Genomic DNA, 25,168 nt, shown 5'->3' on the forward strand with positions numbered 1-25,168 from the left:
CGAGGTCCTACCCGGAATCGAACCGGGGTTGCCGGAATCAGAATCCGGAGTGATAACCGCTACACTATAGAACCTTACTTGCTCCATTAACATGCAACTTCAAGCCTATAATTGCCAGCGCCAATCTGGATAGCCTGAAAACAACGTGGTATCTGCCTTCAGCCGCAGCGCGGAATTGTTGCGGGTATAGGCACTGTAGGCAAAACACCATGAATTCTGACTATGAAAAAGTGGTCATTTTGGGCGCGAAAGTGTCCAACTTGTCCAGAAAATGTGGGTGGCACAGAACGTTTCGGTGATGCAGGTGCCAGGGTTGTGCCTTGTGTTTAGTTCCAGCCGGCCACCTTGGCTCCATGCGGGATATTTCCTCCTGCAACGAAAACCACGGAGCTCATTACTGTTGCCCTGTTCCTTCCAACGAAATTTGCTCTGCAGACAGTGCCGACTCCATTTCATGAGCACCAGACTTCTGCAGAGCCATGACAGCGCCGGCCACTCATCGCCAATTCAGGGTACAGTTTCTGACATTCTTGTCATAAGTCTTGCTAAGGCCTCACTAAGGGTTAGACCTATGAATGATGTTCAGAGAAAATGCCTCGAATGCACCTTGTGATAATAGCCAGCCGCAGAGCATCTTTCGGGTCCGTCCTCTTAGGTCTAGTGCTTTCCAACGCACAGGGACACTAAGCTATATCAATCTTATCAACACCGTGTCTTTAATCCTGTACGTACATACTCCTAAACTTGTGTGGAGGGAATGATCCTGAAGTCAAGACTGTCCGCCCTGAAGTGGTGTATACATAAGCCAGCGCGGAGAATGTTCCGGAAGTGGTTCATCAGGCGCGACATGCCGTGGCTGTGTGAACTGTGGGAGTTATGGGACGAGGAGCTAGAGCGCGGCGAAGTAGACTATAAGTATAAGGCCGTGTACATGTCGGTGAACGAGGCCACATCCCCGAGGTACGGTATAGGCGGCCCATTCAGGCGTATATGGGGCATATGTGATCAGATGGCGCCTCACTACCACGGCCAAATCCCAAAAGTACGGACACTGGATACGCCCAAGTCAACCATGCTCCGGTCCACCGTCTGTAGACACATCCTCTCCCTCACAGACGAACAAGTACCAGACAGCTCCGATTCACTGCAAAGGACCCTGTTCTTCTACTCACAAGAAGGGCCCGAACATAGGCCGGTCATCCTAGAGCTCGTCTCCCTGTATATCGATCCGACTGGGACGACCTAGCATGGTGTCGCAGTGGAGTTCATCAACCCTGAGTGGACGAAGTACGTTAGGGTGAGGAGGAAGGGTTGGCGAAGATTTGAAGCCTTGGACCTGGCCCGGTTTTGGCCTTTCATTCCGCGCTATGTACAACTCTCGGCTCCGGTGGCCCGACGGCCAGGAGGTCGTTCGATTTGACGCCGACGGGCCCGGAGGGGAGCGTATAAAGTATGAACGAGGTTTCAGTGAGCGAGGGAACCGTTGGTGCACTGGCGTTCAAGGCAGGCACTCTCTCGGCTTTCTCTTCGGCATCATTGCGCCAAGCTTGATAACGCGAGTGCTGGGTCCTATATCAAGACAAACAGAGATCGTGAGGTGTAGGTCGGAAGCCCTGGGAGTCAGGAGTGGACGTCTTATCGTGCGCCTGAGGGAAAGGCTGTCCACGGGTTCATTGCCAGCTTCACCGGGAAGACCACCACGAAGGTGGAGCCGAGTTCCCCCAGATTTGCGTAGACCGTGCTTACTAACCGCGAGAACTCAGGAATGCGGCGCGCTGTCCTCGCTGGTGGTGGTCAAGAAGAACATTCCGCCTTACAGTTAATTACTTCTCTATACTAGTAGTAGCGTAATTGGTTGGACAATCCCTCAACATAAATACTAGTTGAAACATAATCACCACGACATCAAGGTGGACTTCCTTAGCACTTAGTCTCCTAATTAACCCCTTAAGAAATCATTCACGGCTGTCATGTTCGCACGCAACGAAACCACCATCAATCTCCCCTTGAATGCGCCGCTGCTGCCATCGTTCGTATCGCCCATGACGGTCTCCAACAGCCTCGCGATATCTTCGTCGCTAAAGATTCCCTTCCGTGCCGGAGCCCGACCAGAAACACAGCAGTCAGCAGGGAGGCCGACCAGACCCTCGATGGCCTCCAGCTGGTGATCCAGAATCTGGACGATAAGCCTGAGATACAGCCGGGGCGGCATGCTGGCGAGCCCGGCGACGCGGAACTCGTGCTGGAGCTCCACGTCGGCGGTGCCGGCGCTGGCGCCGGCGTCCCTTTCCGTCGCGTCGTCTTCCAGGAACTCGGCGATGCGGCGGAAAATGGTGTCGTAGAGCTGGACGATCTGGAGGTAGCTGCACAGGAGCAGCAGGTACGTAGCTGCGCCGAGGGAGGGGGATGTTGCGCGCCCCTGCGCAACGCCGAGAGTTCTGAGAATAGCCGCAAAGCGCGTCGTGATCTGCAGCGTCTCGGCCACGGGATTGTCGTTGGTGCTGTTGATCTTGGAGGAACAAAGACGCTGCATCGCTGGCGGGGCCTGCCACGGATATGAGTCGATTTTGGCTAATTGCTGACTGACGCTCTCATTGAGGCGCGAAAGAGAGATCAAAGCCTCCTGGTCGCTGCTACCGAGTCCGGGTGTCGTGCCATTACTACTCTGCGCAGTGGCAGGCGTGGCTTTGTGATTCTCAGGAAGTGAGCCGCGCACGGGATGATCCATCGGGTCGAAGCGCCGGGTAGTCCCGGGGTCTGCTGTAAAGCTCAAGACCCCGGTTGGTGATGTTGAAGTTATTATTTGCCCGAACTCGCCATTAGGCAGAAACATCCCGAAAAAATGCGCCATGCTGTCCGGTGACTCCTGAGCTGGATTGGAAGCGTTTGAGCTTTCAGGGATCGGGAGTTCCAGCAGGGACTCCATGGACATGGCGGTGTAGTCGCTCATTGCCAACGACGAAGCGTTTGTCCATGGCAAAATCGCCGCGGCCTCCACCGCACCTGTAGGTGGGCGACGTTGCTGATGCGTGCTTATAGAAGGTGACGGTGATGATGGGGACGGGGCCATTGAATCGCGCTGTCGTCGTCGGAAGTGGTCTTGGCCCGTTGAGGGGCGTGATGTTGAACTCGACCTAGGCCGGCCTACAGGTCGTGTCCCGCCCGTGACGCACAATGCCCCGGCGCGTTTGCACCGCTGGCAAGGCTCGTTGACATTGTTGTCGGCGCGCGGACACCGCAACTTCTGGTCACGACATCGATCACAAGCGAACCGCTTATGCACCGCGTGGCAGCTCATTGCCAATGTAGAGGGCAACGTTTACATTATGTTGTGGCATTGTCGGGTCCTGGGGAGTCCTCAGGACTTTTGTTCTTTGGAAGAGGGGCGGTGGGCTCGGATGAACTTTGGCCCTCTTTATCCGTATCTCTCCGAGACATCTCGCAAGTTATGTGGCGGCCGCTTGGTGTCTTTCAGCCAACCGTTGCAGGCTTGCAGCTCCCTTTCTACCCCGAGTTGTGCCCAGCCGTACGGCCAGTAGGAGAACTGGGAAGACCAAACTCTAATGATCCGAATACTAAATAAGTAAGGTTCCTCGCGGTTCCAAGTTGAATCCAGGATTAGATACAAGCTGCTTGCAGTAGGCCCAGCTGCAATAAAGGCATAATTATGGGATGATACACACAGTATGTACAAGTGCGCTGAGATTTCAGCAGGCCGCCGCTGAGCGAGAAGGGCGAAGATCACACGAAGGTACATAAAGGTAGTAACCAGTTGAAATGCTTCTTTAGAGGGAATCCGATGATGGAAAGCCCTCGTACCCCCAAATCATACAGACAATGATGCTTAGCCGAGGCGCTCAGCAGTCCATGTGCAGTGCACGTGTTTGCATGACGTCGTGACCTTATCCAAGCCCCTCTATGACAATTCAATGCAGTAGCTGTATTGAATATGGAGACACTGCATTTCCAGTTCGGCAGGTGGCAGAACGTGAGACTACCCAGCGACCAAAAATGGCATCCAAGGAGGTTACTAGGTATCCTCGTGTCTCGGAGCGTGCCATGTGCCGGCTGCCGTGTTACTCGAGCACCCCGCTGGCGACAAACAAATGATAGCAGAATCATGGTTTCACTTGCTGACCGCTTGGCTAGGTCAGTCTGACCTAGTCGACTGTCCGGTATGCGATGCTGTTGGCACGATATATCGCGGGGTAATAAACCCTAAACAGGAAGGTTGCGGCAAGGCACCGGCATAAATCCCACCTAAGTTGCCCTGGCATTATTAAAGGTTGCCATATGATCCAGATCGTCGCGCTAGACGTGGCAGTGGTAAATCCGGAAACCGGGGAATTTTGCGACGATCTTGGTTGTATCGGACTCAATGCAACGAAGACAACCGGCGCGTCGCATATAGTACAACAAGAAGAGAGGTCGGGAAGCCCCGTGTAATTGGTGCCCACATGACTTTGACGGCTTCCAACTCATTTTAAAGCGGCTTCTTTCCCCACACGGCGTCACACAGGGACCAGTCCGGGTCATGCGTCGGGCCTGTCTCGGTCGTTGCCCAGCAAGGTTATGGCCGCTGGGCATTCCATCACGGTTACAATTGTTGCAATTGTTGCCAATGGATCGTTGATCGGCATGCTGTGAGGACACCTTCCCGACCTAACAACGAGCCCGCAGCTGCTGTGTAGGATCGAGCCGCATCTGTAGTCCATGTTGCCTGAGGTCATGACCTGTGTGGATCACACGCATCTGCTGGTGAACAGGTAACGTATTCACAGAACAGCGGTCAGACGGGCGCGAGTCGAGCCTCGGAGTCCGGACTGTGGACAGAATCTTTAAAAGTGACGTACTGCAAGCGGTTACGATTTGATTTCGCAAAAGCTACAACCCAAGGTTCACATCTGCAGTTGTGCTTCCCATAAAATCGCTTCCCCTTCATCCGCATGGCCAAGCGAAACTGATAGTGTGCACCACCGCATTGACAAGATCGCCATGGCTATGCGTTCCATTCTATCAGCGCTGCTCGTGGCTTCTGTCCGCGGGCAGATCGCTGGACAGGTTGAGGGGTGCCCGGGCTACCGAGCGTCCAACGTGGTGCAAGGCGACTCCTACCTCGTTGCGGATCTTACTTTGATCGGCAACTGCAGCACGTACAGCAAGGATGTCGAGAACTTGAAACTGCTCGTCGAGTATCAGACTGGTAGGGCAGGCACACACGCTTTGTTTTAGGACAAGTCGGTTGCTGACCTCAACTGTTCTGTTCGCATTTTAGACACACGCCTGCATGTCCTGATTGAGGATGCTGGAAATGAAGTGTACCAGATTCAGGAGCACGTGCTACCTCGCCCAAAGAGCCAGAATGCGACAGCAAAGGCCGCCGCTCTGAGATTTAGCTTCACTGAGGATCCCTTCACTTTCAACGTCACCAGGGCTGCGACCGGAGAGGTTTTGTTTGACACGTCCGACTCGCCTCTGAATTTCGAATCGCAGTATGTTCGGCTCCGGACGAGCCTTCCGCAGAATCCCAATCTGTACGGCCTCGGCGAGCACTCGGACGATTTCAGGCTGCAGACTGTGGGCTACACACGCACATTCTGGAACGCGGAATCGCCCTTCATCCCGAACCGAGCCAACCTGTACGGCAGCCACCCGATCTACTTTGATCACCGGGGAGATTCGGGCACCCATGGCGTCTTCCTCCGTAACGCCAACGGCATGGACGTCCGCATCGACCACACTGAGTCAGGCCAGCAGTATCTGGAATACAACGCCATCGGTGGCGTTGTCGATCTCTACTTCCTCGCGGGGCCCGAGCCGGCCTCGGTCAGCAAGCAGTACGCCGAGGTCGTGGGTCTCCCCGCCATGATGCCCTACTGGAGCTTTGGCTTCCACCAGTGCAAGTATGGTTGGCAGACAATCGAACATGTGACCGAGGTGATCGCCAACTACTCGGCGGCCGGCATCCCGCTCGAAGTCGTCTGGGGTGACATCGACTACATGGACTCCAAGCGCGACTTCACGACCGACCCTACCCGCTATCCGCTGGACAAGGTGCGCTCTCTGGTGGATTCCCTGCACCAGAACAACCAGCGCTACGTCCAGATTCTCGACCCCGGCATCAACCGGATCGATAACTACGGCACCTACAGCCGCGGCGCAGAGAAAGGTGCCTTCCTCCGCGCGGCAGACGGCAGCTACTACCGCGGGCTCCAGTGGCCCGGCGAGGTCGTCTGGCCGGACTGGTTCGCCCCTGCAACGCAAGAGTGGTGGACCAACGAAATCCGCACCTTCTACGACCCATCCAACGGCATCGACGTCGACGGCCTGTGGACCGACATGAACGAAGCATCCAACATGTGCGCCGACACGAACTGCCTGAGCCCTACCGAGTCCTTCTCCCCCTTGAATTGGGACCCGCGCAAGCCGCCTCCGCGCGCGCGCCGCTCAGCCGAGCCTCCCAGTACTGAAACGGGCCTGGCAGACCGCAACTTGTTCAAACCGGCGTACCAGATCGCCAACCATCGCGGCGACCTGTCGTCGTACGCGCTCTGGACCAACATCACCAACGCCGACGGCACGTACCAGTACGACACGCACAATCTGTACGGCGTGATGATGGCGACGGCCACGCGGGCGGCGCTCCTCTCGCGCTCGCCCGCCAAGCGGCCCTTCGTGCTGACGCGCTCGTCCTTCGCGGGCGCGGGGCGGGCCGTGGCGCACTGGTTCGGCGACAATGCGTCGACGTGGGACCACTACCGCACGGCGATCCGGCAGATGCTTGCCTTCGCGGCGCTGCACGCCATGCCCATGGTCGGGTCCGACGTGTGCGGGTTCAACGGGAATGCCGAGGAGAAGATGTGCGCGCGCTGGGCCGTCATGGCCGCCTTCCAGCCCTTCTACCGGAACCACGCCGACGTGTCGGCGCCCGACCAGGAGTTCTACCGCTGGCCGCTCGTGGCCGACGCCGCCAAGAAGGCCATTGACGTGCGCTACCGGCTGCTCGACTACGTGTACACGGCCATGTGGCGGGCCAGCCAGGACGGCTCGCCCGCCGTGAGCCCGCTGTGGTTCTGGTATCCCGGCGACGCGGCCACGTGGGCGGTGCAGACGCAGTGGTTCCTGGGCGACGCGCTGCTGGTCAGTCCTGTGGTAGACGACGACAGCCAGAGCGTGAGCTACTACCTGCCCCGGGACGTGTGGTACGACTTCTGGACGGGCGAGCGGGTGGTCAGCAACGGCGAGACCAGGACGGCCGACGCCGTGGGCTGGGCGGACATCCCCGTGCATATCCGGGGCGGGTCCATCGTGCCCATGCGTGTGCAGTCGGCCAACACCACGGCGGAGTTGCGCAAGCAAAACTTTGTCGTCGCGGTTGCGCCTGGCGCCGACGGCAGTGCCAAGGGAGAGCTCTACTTGGATGATGGGGTGAGCTTGGACGTCTCCGACCAGCATACGGTGATCAGCTTCACCTACGACGGCATGAACTTTGAGGCCAAGGGTAGCTTTGGGTATTCCACGGAGTCGGTGGTCGAGAGGGTCGTTGTTCTTGGGGAGACCGGAGAGAAGAAGCAGACCCTGGAGGGGCCGTGGGGATTGGATAAGGCTTTTGGATTTCGCATCTAAATACCGTGGCTAGGATCATATTACGAGCCTTGGTTTGCTCGGAAATGACGATAACAGTGCTTCCTAGAACCAAACCCAAATAAAGAAAGAAAGACGGTAATCAAATCTTGCCAACGCCAGCTCCCAGCTTGACAAGCGGCGCCACCAGCGGCAGTGGGGTTAGCTTGAACCTGTACGGCGCCTTGGTGAAGTTGCCGACTTGTGTGATGTTGACGGTGGCCTGGCCCCAGTCGTTCTCTGTGTGTAGTAGTAGTATCATAACACCGTCAGCAAGAAGCCCCGGGCGCGAGTCAGAAACGGAAGATCGCTAAGACTTTGTTACTCACTAGCACCGAGATTGGCATATCCGTCCAGCTCCTCGTCACCGCACGTGCACGTATTTGGCGAGTCTTCCGGGATCACCAGACCGTACGAGCTCAGCGCCTCGCGCGTCTTGCCGCGGAACACGTTGCCCTCGACAAGCACCTGGTTGTCGGACCGGGAGTGGATCGCCTGGTGCAGGAAGTCGACGTAGAGGTTGTTGTAGATGTGCTGGTGGCCGAAGCGGCCCGCGGGACCACGCGTGCCCTCGTTGCGCCAGTAGTTGTGATGGTATGTGACATGCAGGTGGCCGCCGTCGATGGCCCGGAAGGTCGGGTCGTTGCCGACGAGGGACGACTTCCAGTGGTCGTGGAAGTAGTTCCACGATACCGTGATCCAGTCGGAGCCGCGGATGATGTCGACTTGGCCGTCCTGGTTTGTTGTTAGTACTGGTAGTTTGATATTGAGCAGATCTGTAAACGTAGTACTAGTGCTCCTAGCACTTACAAAGAAATCCGGCCCCTTTGTGATGTCGGATGTGAACTCGTTGTGGTCGACCCAGACCCGGGTGGAGTTGCGGATGGTGATGCAATCGTTGTCCTCGATGAAGCTGACCTTCAGGTTCCGGATAATGACATTGGTAGCGTCGACCACATCAAGGCCCCTGCCGGTGATGTGGGCCGTGCTGCCGACGCCGATGACGGACTTGTTGGAGCCGATTTTGGCTCGAGCCGTGAGGTTAAGCTCACCCTTCACGTAGATGATCTTGGGCTGATTGCCGTTGACGGCTGCCCGGAAGTCGGCCGGGTCGTCAACGGTTACCGTTGCACCGCCCTTGCCGCCCGTGGTGGTTCCGATGGGATTGTCTTTGGCGAAGCCCTCGACATCCCACGAGGCAAGGCCGAACGAGCCCAGCGGGAAGGCATCAGCCCAAGGGGCCGCAATGGCGAGGATGCCGACGAGATTGCTGAGCCACATCGTTGGCAACCCGGGAACCTGGTTCTTGGGGAGAATGGTCTGGACTTATCAAGACAGCACGCTCCCAGACTCGGAATGGCAGGCACCACTTAATATACCAGGTACTATATGTATGTAATTGTACGACCGGTAACGCATCATCACTGCTACCGAAGCAATGGAAAAATGGCCTCCAGCGGGGAACCCTGTCCCGGCAGCGTTCTCTTTCTCGTGAAGCCTTGGCCAGAACGACATTTACCCGTTCCATGAAGCATCGTCGCCAAGACGGCGGCTCTATTGACGCGTCGTCTCTAAGTGGTGGAAATATATCTATACAGCAGCCACGCGCTGGTCTTGTGGTTGGGCTTGGCAGATCAGCAGGAGTTGGGGTAAGACGGAGGCATCAACGCCTGTACACTGATGGGCTTGATTCAACGTCCAGCTAAGGGCTAAGGTGCCTCCGTAAAACTGCCACAATGAGTCGGTGAAAGGCATAGGGGAAGCCCAGGAGTGCATCGATACTCCCTTCACCTCTTCACCTCTGCCGTGTGGTATTGCTCCCTATTCCTAATCCCTTATCTGGATCTTACTTTTAGCTACCTTCCCTCTTTTCCCTTAGCTCTCGCTCAATGCGCGCAATAACCCCGTCTAGCATCTCGAGCTTCTCCCGGCCCTGCTTGCTAGGTACTGCATATCCATCGATCTCGTGCCTGACCTTCAGCGTGTACTGCAGCGCCTTCTCGAGATTCCCGACGTGGTAGTAGAGCCGGGCTGGAACCTCGTACATGCCGCTCATTTGCTCTGTCAGGCCTTCTTCATCCACGAGGCTGAACAAACGCTCGGCCTGCTCGATGGCTGTGTCGAATTCTCCGTTCTGGGCAAGTGAGACTACTTCGTCCTGCAAGTGCCGGATCTCGATGCGGCGGGAATCTGACGCATTGCGGGCGGCTGGCGATGCCGTGCACAGAGAGCATTGGCTGGTCAGGCGAGGGAAGGTCAACGGCACTGCTCGGGGGGGGGGGGGGAGAGGAGAAGTCTGGTTACAGGGTCTGGGTGAGAACATACCACTGGAACCCCCAGATTTGCTCCAAAAGCTGCTGCCGTTCCTGCGAGGTCATCCCAGCGTTTGCGTCTGAGACAGGATGTTAATATCGTCCTGCATTCAAGCGGAAGGTTACTGCAGTTTACAGAGCTTGAGAGCCACGTACAGCTGATAGTAATCTCCTCGCCAGGTTCTATGTCCTGGGCTGACCAAACGGTCATGGCAAGTTTCGTCTCCGAAAAGTGGATAAACGCACTGAAGGATCAGCGAAAGCCTCCCACGTTACGTATGAACGTGCGTACGGAATACCTACTTTGGCTTGCAGGCATGATTGAATCTCTGCCGGCATATCAGCCTTCTTCCCCTGGCCATTCATTCAAGACTAGGTAGACGAAATACTCACCGCCAAGTCCGCAAACAAGCCCATATACTCCTTGCCGCCCACGGTAACCCCAAAGCTATTCGTCAGCATGACATCCTCCATTTCACTCATTTCCTGCACCCCATCCTCTTCTTCTTCATCTTCCCCTTCCTGTTCCTGTTCATGTTCCTCCGTCCCACCACTCCTCCTCCTCCCCATTACCCTCCCCTTAACACCCTGCTTCGCCAACCCCGTCACCCTCCCGGGCTCCCCCAACCGCTCCGCCGCGACCCTCAACAAATCCTGCACCTCCTCCCGCAGCACATCGGCAGGGTACTCCACCGCCGCCAACACACTAACCGTGTCCACAAGCATCACCTTCCCCTTCTCAATCCTCCGCGTCGCGACCGCACCTTTGCCTTTTCCCGGTATCTCGCGCACCTCGTACGGCCGCGGTTTCATGACTTTGTCCGGCTCAAAAAATAACAGGAGCTCATCATCATCATCATCATCACCGAATACTAAGTGGGTGTGCGGGTGCAGTGCGTCGGCGGCCTCTTCCGGCGTGGTGATCACGCTGATACCGTGTGCGGCGTCGGTAAAGACGCACCAGGGCGTGTCGGAGGCGGGGATGCAGTACGGTTGGTGTGTCCAGGGATGCCAGGCGGAAGGCTGGGAGGGGGAGATGTGGGAGTCGAGGCAGGATGGCGCCGTTATATCGGTCAGGTGACTGTGCAAAGGGCGGCTAGGGGCTGGGGAGGCGCATTGTGAGGGCTCGGACGTCTGTGAGGATAGGGAAAGGGTGGGGAGGATGAGGAGGGTGAGATGGAGGGTGAGATGGGACCGCATAGTAAGAGTCGCTGAAGTGATTTGTTTACGGGAGCAAGATGGACCGTGAAAGACAAGCTGGTGTTATGAAGGTGAGAGATGCGTTGCATTCTCGTGAAATTGACAGCTTGCTTGTATTGCCGCCGCTGGATGGTCATTTAACCGGACGGATAGTGTGTTGTGCCATGATTCGTTGCGAGACTGAAAGCTGATGGTACTGTACCGGTGACCAATTACCCGCAACGTCACAGCAAAATGACACTTTGAACCATAACTGGGCGGTTGGTTGCCCGGGTTTGGAAGTCTCTTATGAAGTACATCATCGCAAGTTATAACGTCACCTGCATGGATACGGGCCGTGCATGGATCCGGGCCAGGGTCCAGGCCTCCGGAGTGAAGCGTGATTGCTGTTGTACCGTCATGGTGAGCTAGAGCTAAGGGGTGCGTCAGGAGTAAGAAGAATAATGAGAAAGGGAGGAAGGGAATTCTAGGGCTAGGGGAAGAAGGGAGAAGGGGGTTTCGACGGCGTGAGCGAGCCCGCACCACACATCCTGGACGACAGCCCCGAACGACCCGCGCCAACATTCTGCCTTGTCTACGTCGCTAAAGAACGGAATCCTGCCGCCAAAAATGCATATCCAACGTGAATGCGCGGGAGGTATTCCGGAACACTCGATGGGTGTGGGCGAAGTAGAATGGGCGACGCCTTCCGGGCCCTGTCGCCGGCGCCGTTTGTAGTCGTTACGGAGGCGGCGACGGTCCGGGAACGCGAACGGGATCGCGTCCGGCAAAACACCGGACGAGCGGTGCGCCGGGTGTGCTGAGTCCGCAACTACATCCCGATATTTTGCTTGCAAATCTTCCCTGTCTGCTCAAAAGCGTCCAGAACTGGTCGCTCTAAGGACAAGAAACCGCCTCCTTTGAACAACAACGAAGACAAGAAGATGTCGCTATTGTAGGGAGGCCGTGAACGTGAATCTGGAACGAGTATTACACTTTCATTTTCGGTCGAGTTGCTGACTTAGCACAGTTCAGGTCATATGCAGGAACGTTTTCTGATGATTGAAACGGTAGGGAACGCGTTCGCGCTCAGTTTTCACCTATCCGTTTTTCAATTCCGTTTTCCGACTTTTGCTGTGGTGTGAATCTAACGTCGCCTTGTTGTGACTACGCTTTCACTAACGCGTTGCGAACCCGCTCTTAGCCAACCAAACGTGTTTGTGACCCTCCTCTATATATCTTGGCTAATGGCCGCTTTCGTGTTCATGTGTGTCAAAGGATGCCGACCCTATGGGCCACTGTCCTCGACTAGGCCAAATTCGATGGCTGCACTTTGGGCCGGTCTCTTCGGCCTAAGAGGAGTCTTTTAGCGAGAATGTAGCGACGTGGACTTAACGGCCTAGCGTGCTCGCGCTGCGAGTGCCGGCCCTAGCCTGGCGCTCGTCAACTTGAGCGAGCTGGCTAACATCGAACTGGACGCGACCGTGGCCTATACGGCCTGACCTAGCCGACCCTGATGCTCGTCGTAGAAGGAAAGCCTCAACTATATAATAGAGCTTGGCAATAAGTATACGCGCTGCTCTTAGGGCTCACGATCACTTGCGGCGCCGACATCACCCGAAGGCGGATCGCTAGTCCGCGTCGTATACTAGCGATAAGCGTGGGAACCAACCTAGAACCAGCGTAGTCTTGCATTAGCATAGCTATAGAGTAGGAATAAGTAGACTATTGTTAGAAATATAGGGCGCCTGGGCGACTAGAACTGGTTGATCTAGGCACCTGGATATGGCTGTCAGGAATGCTATATACTAAGAACCATGCTGTGGCGCCAAACACCGAGGGCGCAGGGTGCGTTATATGGCGCCTGCTCGCATGGTTAAAAGGAGGGCTAGGTAGCGCTCCTTCTTCTACCGAACGGACAAGACATAACCACAATTGACCAACGTTGCTCTGCATTTGACTGCGTTCTAATTGGCACTTACTGCTCCATCAAAGAGAGCACTATATTTGCATTACGAAGCACTAGATCAATTCCATCGTGGTATCGTGGCTATTGGTAATTCCAATAGTTATGAGCCTGGTAAGCAACAGGCTTCCAGAACGACCAACAACGAATTACGATAGCCAAGCAACATCACTACGTTGAATCGCTAGTTTCCCGCTCTCGATACGCAACTATGAGCGACAATGAAGTTATCCTCGAAGGCCCGAGCGGCTGGAAGCGCTAGAGTATACGCTTTATCAACTAGGCCGAAGCCTAGGACCTGTGGCTAGAAATCAACCTAGATAGCTCGCAGGCCGGCCAGTTTATAGAACGACCTATCCCGCCGAACCTCAAGAATTACGACAAGATTCTCAAGCGCCGCGAAACGCGTAGCTAGAGCGCTACATCAAGCGCGACCATAGACCACTCGCAGCAGCTCACCGCCTTCGGAGAAATCGACCCCGAGGGAAAACCCAAGAGCGTGGCCGAAATAATAACAGCGTCACGAGCGGCGTATAATACAGACACTTCGGCTTACTAGTTCGAATAGCGTAGATACGAACAACAATGCGCAAGCATTGCATATCTAGCTGACTAGATTCGCAAAACGGTCAGTCCGACGCTCTATAATATCGTATACGAGCCTAGAAAAGGCCTCTATAACTAGTATAAGGCACTAAACGAACAAGCGGGCACCAACGATATAGAGGAGGAAGCTCGCATAGCTGAGGCCCTAGACTACGCCAATAAGCTACTCACAAAGAAGCCTAAGGATATGTCGGCTTGGTTAAAGGCCTAGGAAACTATACTTCTCGACGCTAAGAAGGCCGATATTCTAGGCACCAATTCCTTACGCACTTGGTAGAGGTGGTTCTACTATACTGTCAAGGAGGCTAGCTACGAAATCTAGTGCGTTTCCTACTATAACACGCACTAGGAAGATATCAATAACAACGACTTTTCGCTCGTACACCTAACTAGAGATTTTGTCAGGGACCGGAGGTCCGAGGGATAGTATGCTAGAGTGAAGAGGTACGAGCAAGGCATGAGCGGATCCCGCGCTCAGAGTGAGCAAGCAGGACGAGTGTATTCACGTTGAACTCTGCCTCCTTTCAGTACATTACGGTCCTCCTCTCCTTTTTATAGCCAAACCTCCCAGCTCCCTCCGAGCTCCCGTCGGTCGCTGGCTCGGCTCCGACACCTAGTTTGCGCTGATCCCACGAACCAGACCACCTAGGGCTTAGCCTTCATTCCAGACGCTGCGGTCAGCATTCCTGTCAGTCGGCCTCACTTCGGCATGCATGCCCGGATCCGGGGGGGCGCCCAGGCGACCACGGGCACTTGTGCCAGTTTGGCCCTGACAGATTTTAGCGAGCATATCTATTTGTCGGAACCAGCTATATAGCGCCCACGAACCATTGTAATGAACAGGTGTAGAGACCACCACAACTACACCTAACACACACACATACCACTGCTCAGTATGGTGAGGTCATGTATCAGCGTGAGGGAGGAGAGAGGTCAACACCTCATAGATAGGTCAGATATTCTGGGCTCGACAGCCACAAATCATAGATAAACTGAGTCCTCTGCTTCCGATCAGAGGATGACTAGGGTCGTGAGCTCAACAGCGTGCACGATTAGGTCCGGGCCGAAGCCCAAAGGTAGGGTTCGAAAGAAGGTAAATTGGTTGCGTCCATGAACACTTCCCGAAGGAAGGATCATCTTGATTAAATACACTCCGGCCCTGAACACACCGCCAAGAGTCAAATGCAATGCAAATCCACCTTAAAGAAGTGGGTCCCAACTGCCAATCGCGCGCCGTAGTTCCCTGCCCCAGTACAGTAAAAGGAGCTTTTCCAGCCTACATTGAATACTCGGAGGATGACGACAAGCACCAAACAACACCTCCGCCAAGGAAAGAACACTGTGAGTGCTCTAGAGGGCGCCCTTACGACTATGACGATCGTCGTGACCGTTCCCGATCATATGGACGTAGCCTATATATAAGAAGCAAGCGACCAAGCGGGCTAGTATGCCCTATATACAAGCTTACCCACCACCTTGAGAACTGCTAGTACACTTTTCCAAAGAAGCGACCAAATGGTATCGAGCTATACAAGCGCATTTAGGAATATTTCGAGCGCTAGATAAAGGATCCCAAAGTCCGAAAGGCTATAGAACGATTAAAGAAGCGCACTAAACGGGAAGACAGCCTAGCGCCTAAGAAAGGCATACTAAAGGAAGGCAAACTATAAAGTATATATTTCGACAATGAGAGTAGTTGACTCCCTACGCTAGCCTAGGTTAGCGTAGTGTTTCTGACTATATATATCGCCTTGACTGGCTTGTCGAAGAACTTACAAGGATTGCCAACGCTAGCACCCCCCGAAGGAAGCCTAACAATGGATTTCAAGCCCCCTGGTGGACGAACGAGGTGCAACAAAAGGTCTAGGGGGCCCGGGAGGCCGAACGTACGGCTAAAGCCGCACCTACGGCCTATAACAAGGCCCAGCTAAACTAGAGACTCCGGGACCTTTCAAGGGCTATACGACAGGCTAGAACAAGGACCTAGAGGTCTACCCTACAGGAAGCCAGTCATAACGAATCACTCCTTTGGAGCCTAGAACGGTGGGCTCGTTGCAAGAGCTTCCAGCCTACTAGCCCCCCTAGGCTCCCAGCCATCAATGGCTATACCACCCATACCCAGAAGGCCCAGGCTCTGGCCAACCGTTTCTTTCCAAGCCCGCCAGCCGACCTCTCCAACATCCAAGATCCCACCTTTTCCCAGCTGTGGGAACCGAAGATCCCAATAAGCCAGGTGGTTAGTGCCAGGGACATACAAGATGCCATTGCCCGGGCCGCTCCCTGGAAGGCCCCAGGTAACGACTACCTCCCTATAGGCCTATTGAAGGCCTGTAGTAGGCCGTTGTACAGGATCCTCGCACTACTCACCTAGAGATGCCTCGAACTACAATGGGTGCCGGCCAGGCTAAAGGAGGCTATAGCTATAGTGCTCCTAAAGCCTGGTAAAACCCCAGCTGACTACCTTACCCCCGGAGGCTATAGGCCTATTTCGCTCCTTCCTACCATTGGCAAGGTAGTGGAAATAGTGGTTACCAAAAGAATCACAGAGGCAGCCGAAGCCTATGGCCTATTACCCGACAAGCAGATGGGTAACCGGGAATATAGGTCAACAGACCTAGCCATTCGGCTTGTGGTAGCCCAGATCCAAGAGGCCTGGAGACAACGCGCTACGGCTTCCCTATTGCAGTTAGATCTCACAGGGGCCTTCGACCGGGTAAATCATACCCGGTTACTGGCTATAGTCCGGGACTTCGGGCTCCCGCAGTGGCTTGTAGGTTGGCTACGGTCGTGGCTAATAGGCCGGAAGGCCACACTCCTATTCGACGGCCAACTTGCCCCGGAAATCGACATCCGAGCTGGAGTGCCACAAGGATCACCACTATCACCAATCCTCTTTATACTATATATATATATATTCTCCTACTCCGCTATGCCTCGCTATTTACAAGGCGCGCCGGACCCTCTACTACTATATACAAAGGAAAAACCGTACCGTTTAGGCCGGGTGAAAACCTTTGTCGGAAGTGATAGGAAAGACATAGTTCCAGTGATACACGCTGCTGCAAGTAAAGGAAAAAGGCCTTGGGAAGGCCTTGGGCCAACGGCTAGTAGGGTGCTAGCCCGGCTAAGCCGTGGCCACGGGTATGGCTAGCCGGGCTCCCTAGCTTCTAGCTCCTCATCAAGGTTCTGTCATGAACTAACCTGCAGAGGCCGGTGGGGGCCGACCTGCATGGTCGACGGGCGGCGCCCGTACCCAATCATTACGAGGCAGAAGGAACCAATGAGGATTAGGGAAATCAGGAACAATGCCAAGAACGATTGTTCCTGGGGAACAACGCCAAGGAACGTTGTTCCAGATGGAACAATGAGAACGACAATTGTTCCAAATGTTCCAAAGATCTAGGCGCGGGATACCTAGGGGAGGAAGCTGTATATAGTTCTACCATTCTGCCACTCATTCAGATAGCTAGCTTCCTCAGTGAGCAATTGCAAGCAATAGCCTCTACCTATTGTGCAGACATTGCGACCAGCATTGTTGTGAACCCTTTGGCTTTACCGAGACCTACAGTCCGAACAGCAGTTACCTTCGACCGGCGAACCCTTTCAGAGGCAGGACTGCCTGTGGTTTCGTCACAGGTTCCGAGCGAGCCTATATTCCCCTAGCCGGCCCGAGTCCATCAGCCAACCCAGTACCTTCTTCAGAAGTCTTCGGTTCCGGTAGCCTAGGCCCTGTAAAACAAGGCTAAGGTCCCGGTGGGTGCGTATTAGTTGCCTAGGCTAGGTTCTTGGTATAGGTGGTATAGAGCACTAAATCACGAGATGCTCCACTGTCTCTCGGGCTTCTCCGCATTCGCAATAGGGGGTAGGCTGGTTACGGGCCTTTTGTTTGAAAAGAAAGTCCCGTAGGCCTATAGCCCCTGTACGAGCCTATACTAGTAGGGAGCTCTTAGCCTTTGTAAGGCCTTGGTGTTTCTGTAGGCTCCGGTTCGTGAAGAGGACTGTTGGTAGGCCTTCGTCGGCTAGCCTAGTTGGCTGTCCCTGGACTTGGGTATTCCACCTAGCCTCCCAGGCTCTTAATAGTGCCCAGTCTTCTTGGGTCTTAGCCAATGGTGGGCCCAAGGCCTTAGCTTGGGTATTCCATTCGGCCACTGTAGCCGAGGCCTTTTCGGCATCTGTTGGCTTTTCTAGGCTCCAGGGCCGGCGCCGTAGCGACCGGAACCTTCGTTGGAGCCTGTTGCAAGCCCCTTGGATGATTTCCTTTGGTGGGCGTCTCGGGGCCTCTAGGCCTAGCCCGGCCTGTAGGGTAGGCTCGTTGAGCCGGCCTTCGAAGTCGGCCAGCCTCTTGTTAAGGTAGAGGTCTAGGGGAGGGATCCAAGTTTCCGTCTCGAGGTTCCGTATAGGGGTGGCCTTGTAGGCTCCGGTTACGATGCGTAGGCTTCGGTTCTGGGCCTTTGCTAGGTCCCTGGCTAGGCCTTGTGGTGGGCCGTTGAGTGTTGTAGGCTTGTGGAAGCTGGATGCCCCATAGGCTATTGCGCTACGAATGCACTTGGTATAGACCTCTCTGGCCTTGATTAGCCCCGGGCCCCAGGTCTTGGCTGCTATCCTTGATAGGGCAAAGTCTTGGGTTCTTAGCTTGGTAGCTATGCTGGCTCCGTGGGCCTTCCAAGAAAGCCTCCAGTCGAGCCAGACCCCTAGGAACCGGGCTGAAGCCGTTGGTTTAACCATAGTATGGTCATGAGGGTGGCCCGGTTTGGCTAGTCGTAGTGGTTCAGACCACTGTTTACGGCCTTTGTTGAAGTGGATCAGCTCTGACTTGGCCCCATTGAATTCCATTCCGTAGGATCTAGCCCACTGTAGGCATGTAGCCCAGGCTTGTTCCAGTTGCCGGCAGTTGATATAGGGGTCCCTTCCAAAGGCTAGGATGTTGGTGTCGTCTGCGAATCCCACTAAGCTGACTAGAGGGTGCTTTTCCTTTAGTACTTTATATAGCGAGGCTATATATAGTATAAAGAGGATTGGTGATAGTGGTGATTCTTGTGGCACTCCAGCTCGGATGTCGATTTCCGGGGCAAGTTGGCCGTCGAATAGGAGTTGGAGAATATATATATACTTTGCTTCGAACGCTAGGTGTCCCTGGTACTCTATTAGGATCTTTGCTACTTCTATATTCTTTTTAGTACTTTGGTAATATGCGAACTTGTTTCCTACTATGATTCTAGCTACTTTCTTCTAGGTGACCTAATCCTAAAGTTCGAGTGTTCTATGCTCGTTGCTTGAGCTAGTAGCGACCTTAGCGTCGTTTATATCTTGTTGAGCTATACGAGGGCGTCGTTGTAAACGGCGTTGTCTCTAGCCTGGTCTTGCCGATCCTCGTCTTTATTCTTGGTGACTGCCGCCTCTTCCTAAGTCTATAGTGCTCTACTCGGCACTGTCTGTCTCTTGTAGTGGATCTATAGGGGACGCCTTTTATAGTGTACTACCCCGCTGCGATCTATTGTCCACGCTTCCTATTATATTGGTTGGATACTTCCTTGTATGATTGCGAGGTTGTAGGTGGCCACCTCCCTTCCAACTAATATCTAGGTTATAACTTCGATACTATAGGCGCCTTAAGATTATATCCTTCTTAGGCCCTATCTCTATAATATCGAATATTACTTTGGTGGTTTTCCCTTCTATTATAATATCGAGTGATTTTGTTTCTTATCGAACCTATTGTATATCGAATGGTCCTTTTATAATATACTGATCCTTCTTGACTCTCTAGGGGATCTTTAATTGATTGATAAGTGTAGGTGAGATAAGGTCGATCTACAATCCTCTATCTACCAATGCTAGTACTTAGAAACTATTCTAGTGTGCTATGACCTAAATCTGGTTATCGGGCTTGTTGTTCTATATTGTAGCAGCTTTTTTATAGCTCGCTGGAGAGTCGTATTGTCTTGGGTTAAGTGGTTTTCGGGCCCCCCGATAGGCCCTCGGCTGTTTCCCGACTCCTATTGTTCTTCGCGAGAGGCGTCTCCCTCTAATTCTTCTTGATTGACATCTAGTGTATTAAGTTGTAGGAGTCCTTCTACTGATCTTGGCCGTTTTATCTAGAGTCTGTTTTAGTGGACTTCCTATAGCTTTTATTCTATATATACAAGGTAGTTCGCGCTCTTGTATATATCGTTTATTATACCCTAGGCATAGGCTTCTAGCTATGCCCTTCTTAGCACTATATAGATGACCCTATTATAGGTATTTCGAATTTCCTATAGGAGCGAGTCTGTATATTGTCCTATGTCCTAAAGCTATCGAATTGGCTATAGCTGGCTGTCTTTGTCGATTGGTCGTATAGGCTAGTGATCATTGTTGTATTTTGATCGAAAGTGGTATTGGCATTCGTGTGCGATATACTAGAACCAAGGAATTTGGATATAGTCTTCCCTTCGAGGGTATAGTCGAGCAGCGTCGCCTTCCTTGTATTAGAATGCCTTTCTATAGCCCTATCATTCTACTTTATATGTTTTGAGCCCCCTACTAGTCGTAGAGTGCTTGTGCTAAAATCTACGCTATATTGGCTCGCTCTTGTTATATTTATACGCTTGTTGTTAGGCCAACTAGTATTCCTATTCTAGATTTCGAACTTCGTTGCTCGTCCTATTATTTAGGTATTCTTCTAGTCTATCCTAGGGTATTGTATCCGATTCTTCTTCTAGCCTTCTTAGCTTAGAGTTGACGAATTCCAACTAGCTTATTAGCTAAGCTTTCTCTGCCCCTAGGTTTCGGATAGTAGTTTAGAGCTCTGCTTGTTCTTTTTCTAGTTCTATAACTTATCGAGCGAGGAATATAGGATTAAGTCCGACTAGCTCGTCGGCCGACTACCGAGTCCTCTATCGTCCCTCTTTATCCTAAGTCAACTAGAATCCCTACAATTCTACGAGTTATTGTACGGCCTCTATAGCGATATCGTATCCTATAATAGGTTCTTTGAATACGATCTATTATTCTAACTCCCTTGATTAGGAAGTGTTATCTAACTACCCTATAGCTAGATATTGTTCGATATCGTCGTCAAAGTCGCTCTAGGTATAGCTGCTTGCTATAGCAACTTCGGTGATTCGTATCTTCCTAGTTGACTCGATTGTAGTATTCTCCTTGCTAAATACTAGTTTCTAGTTCTTTTTACTATGGTATTTTTATTTGAAGTGCCCTTTCTTGCTATAATTGAAGCAAGTGATTTATAACTTGTCTTTTGATCTCTTCCTTGCTTCTCTCTATATAGCGTCTATATCTATAGGTCCTATATAGGTGCTATATGCTATACTAGGGTACTAGCGCTTCTTGCTATAGTTAGCCTGATTGCTACGAGTGTTATTGTAAGCCCCGATAATAAATTGGCCCTAGCCTTTCTTTTGCTGCTTCCTAGCAAATAATCGGTCATCGATCTTAATTGCTTTGGCGATATATTCGTCGAGAGTTGCAGGTCGGTCTTCCTTGTATAATTCGTCCTTTATATCCTCTTTGAGGCTATTATAGAACAACTATATTAGGCCTGCCTCGTTAATACCAGCCTTAATAGTGTCTTGCTAGAATAGAGTTATATACACCGATATCGACTTAGTCTGCCAAAATCGTACGAGTCGATCTTATATATAGGTCGCCTTATCTTAGTCCCCAAATACCTTAGTGAGCTCCTTTTCAAACTCTTCATAGTCGCTAAACACTCTCTATATAAATGGTCGCTGCTCCTTAGTATCGTTCGTGATATAGTCCCTAAAGGTAGGTTCGAACTATCGTACGGCTCGTCCCCCGAGTCGTAAGGCTATATACCGAGTCTTGGTGTTTTCGTCGGGGAAGCGGATTTTATAGTGCTCGATATAGGAGAATAGCTTTATAAGGAAGCGAGAAAGGTCCTCCTATTCCCTATAGAACTTGTCGGGTGCCTCGATCTTGAGTTTAGCCCTCTTAGTATTATCGATCTTACTATGAACTTCATTGATGAGGCTCTAGTTGATAGCTGGCTCCTTCTCTAGCTCGGCGATCTTAGCTTAGAGGGTTGCGATGATACTAGCGGTATTGTCCGTAGGTACGGAACCTATACTGACGTTGGAGCTGGCGCGGCTTATGGTATTTGGTGAATACCTTCGATCTGAACTGTAATAGAGTCAAAGGGAGTAAGCAATATATGACGAAACCCTGGCAGTCCTGCCTTTAAAAGGGTTCTCTGGTCGAAGGTAATACTAGTCGGGCTATAGGTCTCGGTGAAGCTAAAAGGTTTATAACAAATGCACAAGCAATTGTCTCAATAGTAGGTGTGGTGAACTGCTTGTATTGCTTACTAGAGAACTTCTAGAGCCCTCCAGAACGAGTGACTATATAGTATCCATTTTCCTAGGTGCTTAGTGTGCTCAGTCTTCCTGTCTATTGATCATACTAATCACCTTCCTTGCTTCCTTTTATCTTGGTTGGTCCAATGGAGGTTGCTCAGTGTGCTCAGTTCTCTTGGCAACTGATCTCACTGATCACCTACCCCTATTGCCTATCCTTCACACTGATTGGTTCTGTCCGCCTACACCCCGCTAGGGTCTTCTACATGCGACCGCCCTGGGCCTATTGGTTTAATTCATGACAGGATATAATTGAAATTAGTAACAAATTAGTACAATATCCTAGGCTTTATATCGAGATTAGATATCGGTTAAGGAAGCCTAGAAGGATAGAAGAGAAGATATACTCGGTCTAGGCTTCCTATATTCTATCACGCTCCGCCTTCGTATCTAGAGCAACAAAGGGCTTCTTATTACCATTCTCCTTGATAGCACAGACTATATAAGCCTAGAGGAGCGCTTTAACCTTAACCGGGTCCGCCCTAGAGAAACGCGACTATCGTTGCACCCTTATAATAAGGTGAGAAGTGCGTTAGGAGCAGGAAGAACAACGAAAAGGTGAGGGAGGAAGGGAGTTCTCGAAGGAGGGTGAATTAAAAAGTGCGTTAGGAGCAGGAAGAACGAGGAAAAGATAAAGGAGGAAGGGAGTTCCATGGTTAGGGGGTAGAGAAGGGAGGCAACAATAGCATAAGCGAGCCAGGCCAGCAAGGCCAGCAAGGCCAGCACATCGAGGCTCGGGGGTTGGGCGCAGTTGGTTCGCGTCCCCGAACCGGGAACGGGATCCTAGCGCCTAAAATACATCGCCATCGCGATTGTGTAGGGTGCGAGCTGAGGGACCGGATGGGGTGTGAACCAAGTAGATTGGGCGACGCCTTCCGGCCTCCGTCGCCGGCGCCGTTTGGAGTTGTTACGGAGCCGGCCCCACTCCGGGAACGCGAACGGGTTTTTGGCCGGCAAAACTTCGGGCGAGGCGCTGGTCCGTGCTCGCTGAGTCATCAATTGCAGTTGTGCGAAAACCAAGATTTTGCCATTGCCCTAAGGATAGGAATGTAGGAAGCTTGGGCAGATTGGAAGCTTGGGCAGATTGGAAGCTTGGGCAGATTGGAAGCTTGGGCAGATTGAAGCTGGGCAGATTGGAAGTTTGTGGGCAGATTGGAAGCTTGGACGTTATTCCTAAGGGTCAGTCTCTTGGAAACCGGTAATACGAATGTTAAAACTATCATAGCGCCAGGCGGGGGTTTCAAAACAGTCAATTCTAGCGTTTTGCAGTGCCAAGATTCTTCTCCCGTGATAAGATTGCGTTGCTGATTCAAAACGGCCGCTATCACAGTCCTACAGCCAAGACGATGACATCACGTAAGCCCGCTTTGGGTGGGAGTGGCCCTCGCGTCCAAAACGAACACTGCGATCATGAAGAGGTAACTACAACTTGAAGCTTCAATTGAGACCAAGCCTGCAGCACTAACGCCGTCATGTACCATCATTGTCTCTTAACAGCCTCGCTGTCCTTACACCACTGCCATGTAAATCTCCATCCCTGAATCCGTCATCCAGCTCACTTTCACCCCAGGCGCGACAAACCAAATCGCGCCCTCGGCCAACTCAAACCTCTCCCCATCCGCCTCCATTCTTCCGCTTCCCCTCACAACGATCATCACCCCGGGGCCCTCACTCTCCGCGATCTCATCCTCTTCACCGGGGCCCAACTCCGCCCGTAGCATATCAAATTCGCTCATGGGCGGCCTATACACCCTGGTCTTTCCCGTCCTACTCTTCGGCGTCTCCCTGCTCGGCAACAGCATATCCGCCTTGGAATGCGCCTTGAACGTGAGCGTGTCCGTGAACATATCGATGTTGTTCCTGTCGCCAGGCGGGCAGAACCCGGAATTCAGCACGTTGTTGCTGCGCGCCATGCACTCGACGATGTCGCCGCTCAGGTAGGCGTGGATGCCGTCGGCCGGTATGTACAGCGCGTCGCCCGCTTCGAGGACCATGAAGTTCATGCACGTGAGCGCCACCAGCGAGCCCGGGTCTTCTGGACCGTACTGCTTCTGGAGACGCGGGAGCAGGTCGAGGATGTAAGCTGCGTCGCCGAGCTCCGATCTGGAGGTGGAGAGCAGGGCGGCTTCGGTCTGTTTGACGGTGCTTTCATCGGCGGAGAGGAGCTTGCGGGTGACCTCGCGGAGCGTCTGGTCGGCCCATTGGGTCGTGTCCCCTGGGACGAAGGGGCGGAGAGCGGGCAGTCGGAACAGGGGCTCGATTTCGGACAGGGGCTTCCACCCGGCGAAGACTTCGAACTTGGAGAGCGCCACGGCGATTTCGGGTTTGTGGTTCGGGTCGGTGAAGTTCTCGGGGTCTTTCGCGTGCAACTTGGCGGCCAGCTCCTTGTTGGGGTGGAGTTGCAGTGGCAGAGCCTTTGCGATGGAGAGGATCTTGGGGAGGAAAGGGAGTTGACCGTCAAGGCGCTTGATGACCTTCTTGCCGAGGAGCTTCTCCTTGTTCTTATCGAGCACATCCTTCAGGAGTTCGCCTGTTTCCAACACGCGGGCTGGGTAGTCAGGGTAGTCCCCAAACCACATTTCCGAGTAGAGCTCATCGTCTTTGATCTGGAACTTCTTGTCGGTCTTCCTGCACAACTGCGCGGCGAGCGATTCTTGTCCCTGCTTCCCCCAGGGATAGTTGTTGCAGCTGCCCACAAGCTGGAAAACACGGTCAGTAGTCATGGCGACGAGGACGAGGTGCGGATATCGGTGTTCTAGCAGAAGGTTGTTTGCTTCGCAATGGAACCTGAGCAGGTAGCCAACTTGGGTCAGTCTCATCCCAGGGCTTCTTAAATCAGTTGTAAACAAACCGGTTGTCTCGAGACAAATGTCGTCATTCGCATCATGGCGTCACCATCTGGCACCTGCAGCCGATGGTGGGGCAATAGGAGTGGGGCCGAGATTCCGATGCCGAGTGCCGGCCCGCTCCGTGCGGGTCCCCACCTGCCGGATCAGGAGCCCTTGCCCCGGTGATATTCCTCCGCCGCTGAAAGCGCGGAAGAGGCAAACTGAATCGGTGAGATGTGCATGTTGACAAATATTTGCACACAAAACCGAAAATTCGAAAAT

General features: G+C 53.2%; 6 protein-coding genes and 1 non-coding gene across 7 annotated transcripts; 2 read left to right on the forward strand and 5 right to left on the reverse strand.

The window, feature by feature from the left end:
- Nucleotides 1-2: 2 nt before the first annotated feature.
- On the reverse strand, nucleotides 3-74 carry B0T15DRAFT_t139. The gene has a single exon. It is a non-coding gene; the product is annotated as a tRNA-Gln (tRNA).
- A 533-nt stretch (nucleotides 75-607) lies between these two features.
- Nucleotides 608-1,372, forward strand: B0T15DRAFT_214951 (uncharacterized protein). Its single transcript, XM_062862719.1, has one exon. It carries the CDS (start codon nucleotides 758-760, stop codon nucleotides 1,244-1,246), a length of 489 nt encoding a protein of 162 aa, XP_062721721.1. The 5' UTR covers nucleotides 608-757; the 3' UTR covers nucleotides 1,247-1,372.
- A 297-nt stretch (nucleotides 1,373-1,669) lies between these two features.
- On the reverse strand, nucleotides 1,670-3,519 carry B0T15DRAFT_214963 (uncharacterized protein). The gene has a single exon (XM_062862720.1). The coding sequence runs from the start codon at nucleotides 3,296-3,298 to the stop codon at nucleotides 1,940-1,942; it is 1,359 nt and encodes a 452-aa protein (XP_062721722.1). The 5' UTR covers nucleotides 3,299-3,519; the 3' UTR covers nucleotides 1,670-1,939.
- A 1,476-nt stretch (nucleotides 3,520-4,995) lies between these two features.
- On the forward strand, nucleotides 4,996-7,626 carry B0T15DRAFT_485440 (glycosyl hydrolases family 31-domain-containing protein; the record flags this gene model as incomplete). Its single annotated transcript, XM_062866289.1, has 2 exons — nucleotides 4,996-5,203; nucleotides 5,276-7,626. The coding sequence occupies 2 exons, from the start codon at nucleotides 4,996-4,998 to the stop codon at nucleotides 7,624-7,626; spliced, it is 2,559 nt and encodes an 852-aa protein (XP_062721723.1).
- B0T15DRAFT_214981 (polysaccharide lyase family 1 protein) lies at nucleotides 7,576-9,113 on the reverse strand. The gene is made up of 3 exons (XM_062862721.1): nucleotides 8,434-9,113; nucleotides 7,953-8,358; nucleotides 7,576-7,863 (listed from the first exon to the last, which is right to left on the reverse strand). The coding sequence occupies exons 1-3, from the start codon at nucleotides 8,902-8,904 to the stop codon at nucleotides 7,727-7,729; spliced, it is 1,014 nt and encodes a 337-aa protein (XP_062721724.1). The 5' UTR covers nucleotides 8,905-9,113; the 3' UTR covers nucleotides 7,576-7,726.
- A 192-nt stretch (nucleotides 9,114-9,305) lies between these two features.
- On the reverse strand, nucleotides 9,306-11,384 carry B0T15DRAFT_502968 (uncharacterized protein). The gene is made up of 5 exons (XM_062867452.1): nucleotides 10,329-11,384; nucleotides 10,239-10,264; nucleotides 10,092-10,180; nucleotides 9,949-10,015; nucleotides 9,306-9,860 (listed from the first exon to the last, which is right to left on the reverse strand). Exons 1-5 carry the CDS (start codon nucleotides 11,133-11,135, stop codon nucleotides 9,476-9,478), a joined length of 1,374 nt encoding a protein of 457 aa, XP_062721725.1. The 5' UTR covers nucleotides 11,136-11,384; the 3' UTR covers nucleotides 9,306-9,475.
- Nucleotides 11,385-23,379: 11,995 nt separating this feature from the next.
- On the reverse strand, nucleotides 23,380-24,911 carry B0T15DRAFT_533906 (RmlC-like cupin domain-containing protein). The gene has a single exon (XM_062869393.1). The coding sequence runs from the start codon at nucleotides 24,875-24,877 to the stop codon at nucleotides 23,567-23,569; it is 1,311 nt and encodes a 436-aa protein (XP_062721726.1). The 5' UTR covers nucleotides 24,878-24,911; the 3' UTR covers nucleotides 23,380-23,566.
- Between the last annotated feature and the right edge of the window lie 257 nt (nucleotides 24,912-25,168).

Source organism: Chaetomium strumarium, assembly GCF_033439665.1.
Source record: "Chaetomium strumarium strain CBS 333.67 chromosome Unknown B0T15scaffold_4, whole genome shotgun sequence".
NCBI lineage: Eukaryota > Fungi > Ascomycota > Sordariomycetes > Sordariales > Chaetomiaceae > Chaetomium > Chaetomium strumarium.

Coding starts and splice junctions, on each gene's coding strand:
- B0T15DRAFT_214951 (XM_062862719.1), top strand. CDS start 758: ATGATCCTGAAGTCAAGACTGTCCGCCCTGAAGTGGTGTATACATAAG.
- B0T15DRAFT_214963 (XM_062862720.1), bottom strand. CDS start 3,298: ATGAGCTGCCACGCGGTGCATAAGCGGTTCGCTTGTGATCGATGTCGT.
- B0T15DRAFT_214981 (XM_062862721.1), bottom strand. CDS start 8,904: ATGTGGCTCAGCAATCTCGTCGGCATCCTCGCCATTGCGGCCCCTTGG. Junction 8,359..8,433: donor CAAAGGGGCCGGATTTCTTT/GTAAGTGCTAGG, acceptor ACAACAAACCAG/GACGGCCAAGTCGACATCAT. Junction 7,864..7,952: donor ATATGCCAATCTCGGTGCTA/GTGAGTAACAAA, acceptor TACTACACACAG/AGAACGACTGGGGCCAGGCC.
- B0T15DRAFT_502968 (XM_062867452.1), bottom strand. CDS start 11,135: ATGCGGTCCCATCTCACCCTCCATCTCACCCTCCTCATCCTCCCCACC. Junction 10,265..10,328: donor GCTTGTTTGCGGACTTGGCG/GTGAGTATTTCG, acceptor ATATGCCGGCAG/AGATTCAATCATGCCTGCAA. Junction 9,861..9,948: donor CAAATCTGGGGGTTCCAGTG/GTATGTTCTCAC, acceptor TCGCCTGACCAG/CCAATGCTCTCTGTGCACGG.
- B0T15DRAFT_533906 (XM_062869393.1), bottom strand. CDS start 24,877: ATGAGACTGACCCAAGTTGGCTACCTGCTCAGGTTCCATTGCGAAGCA.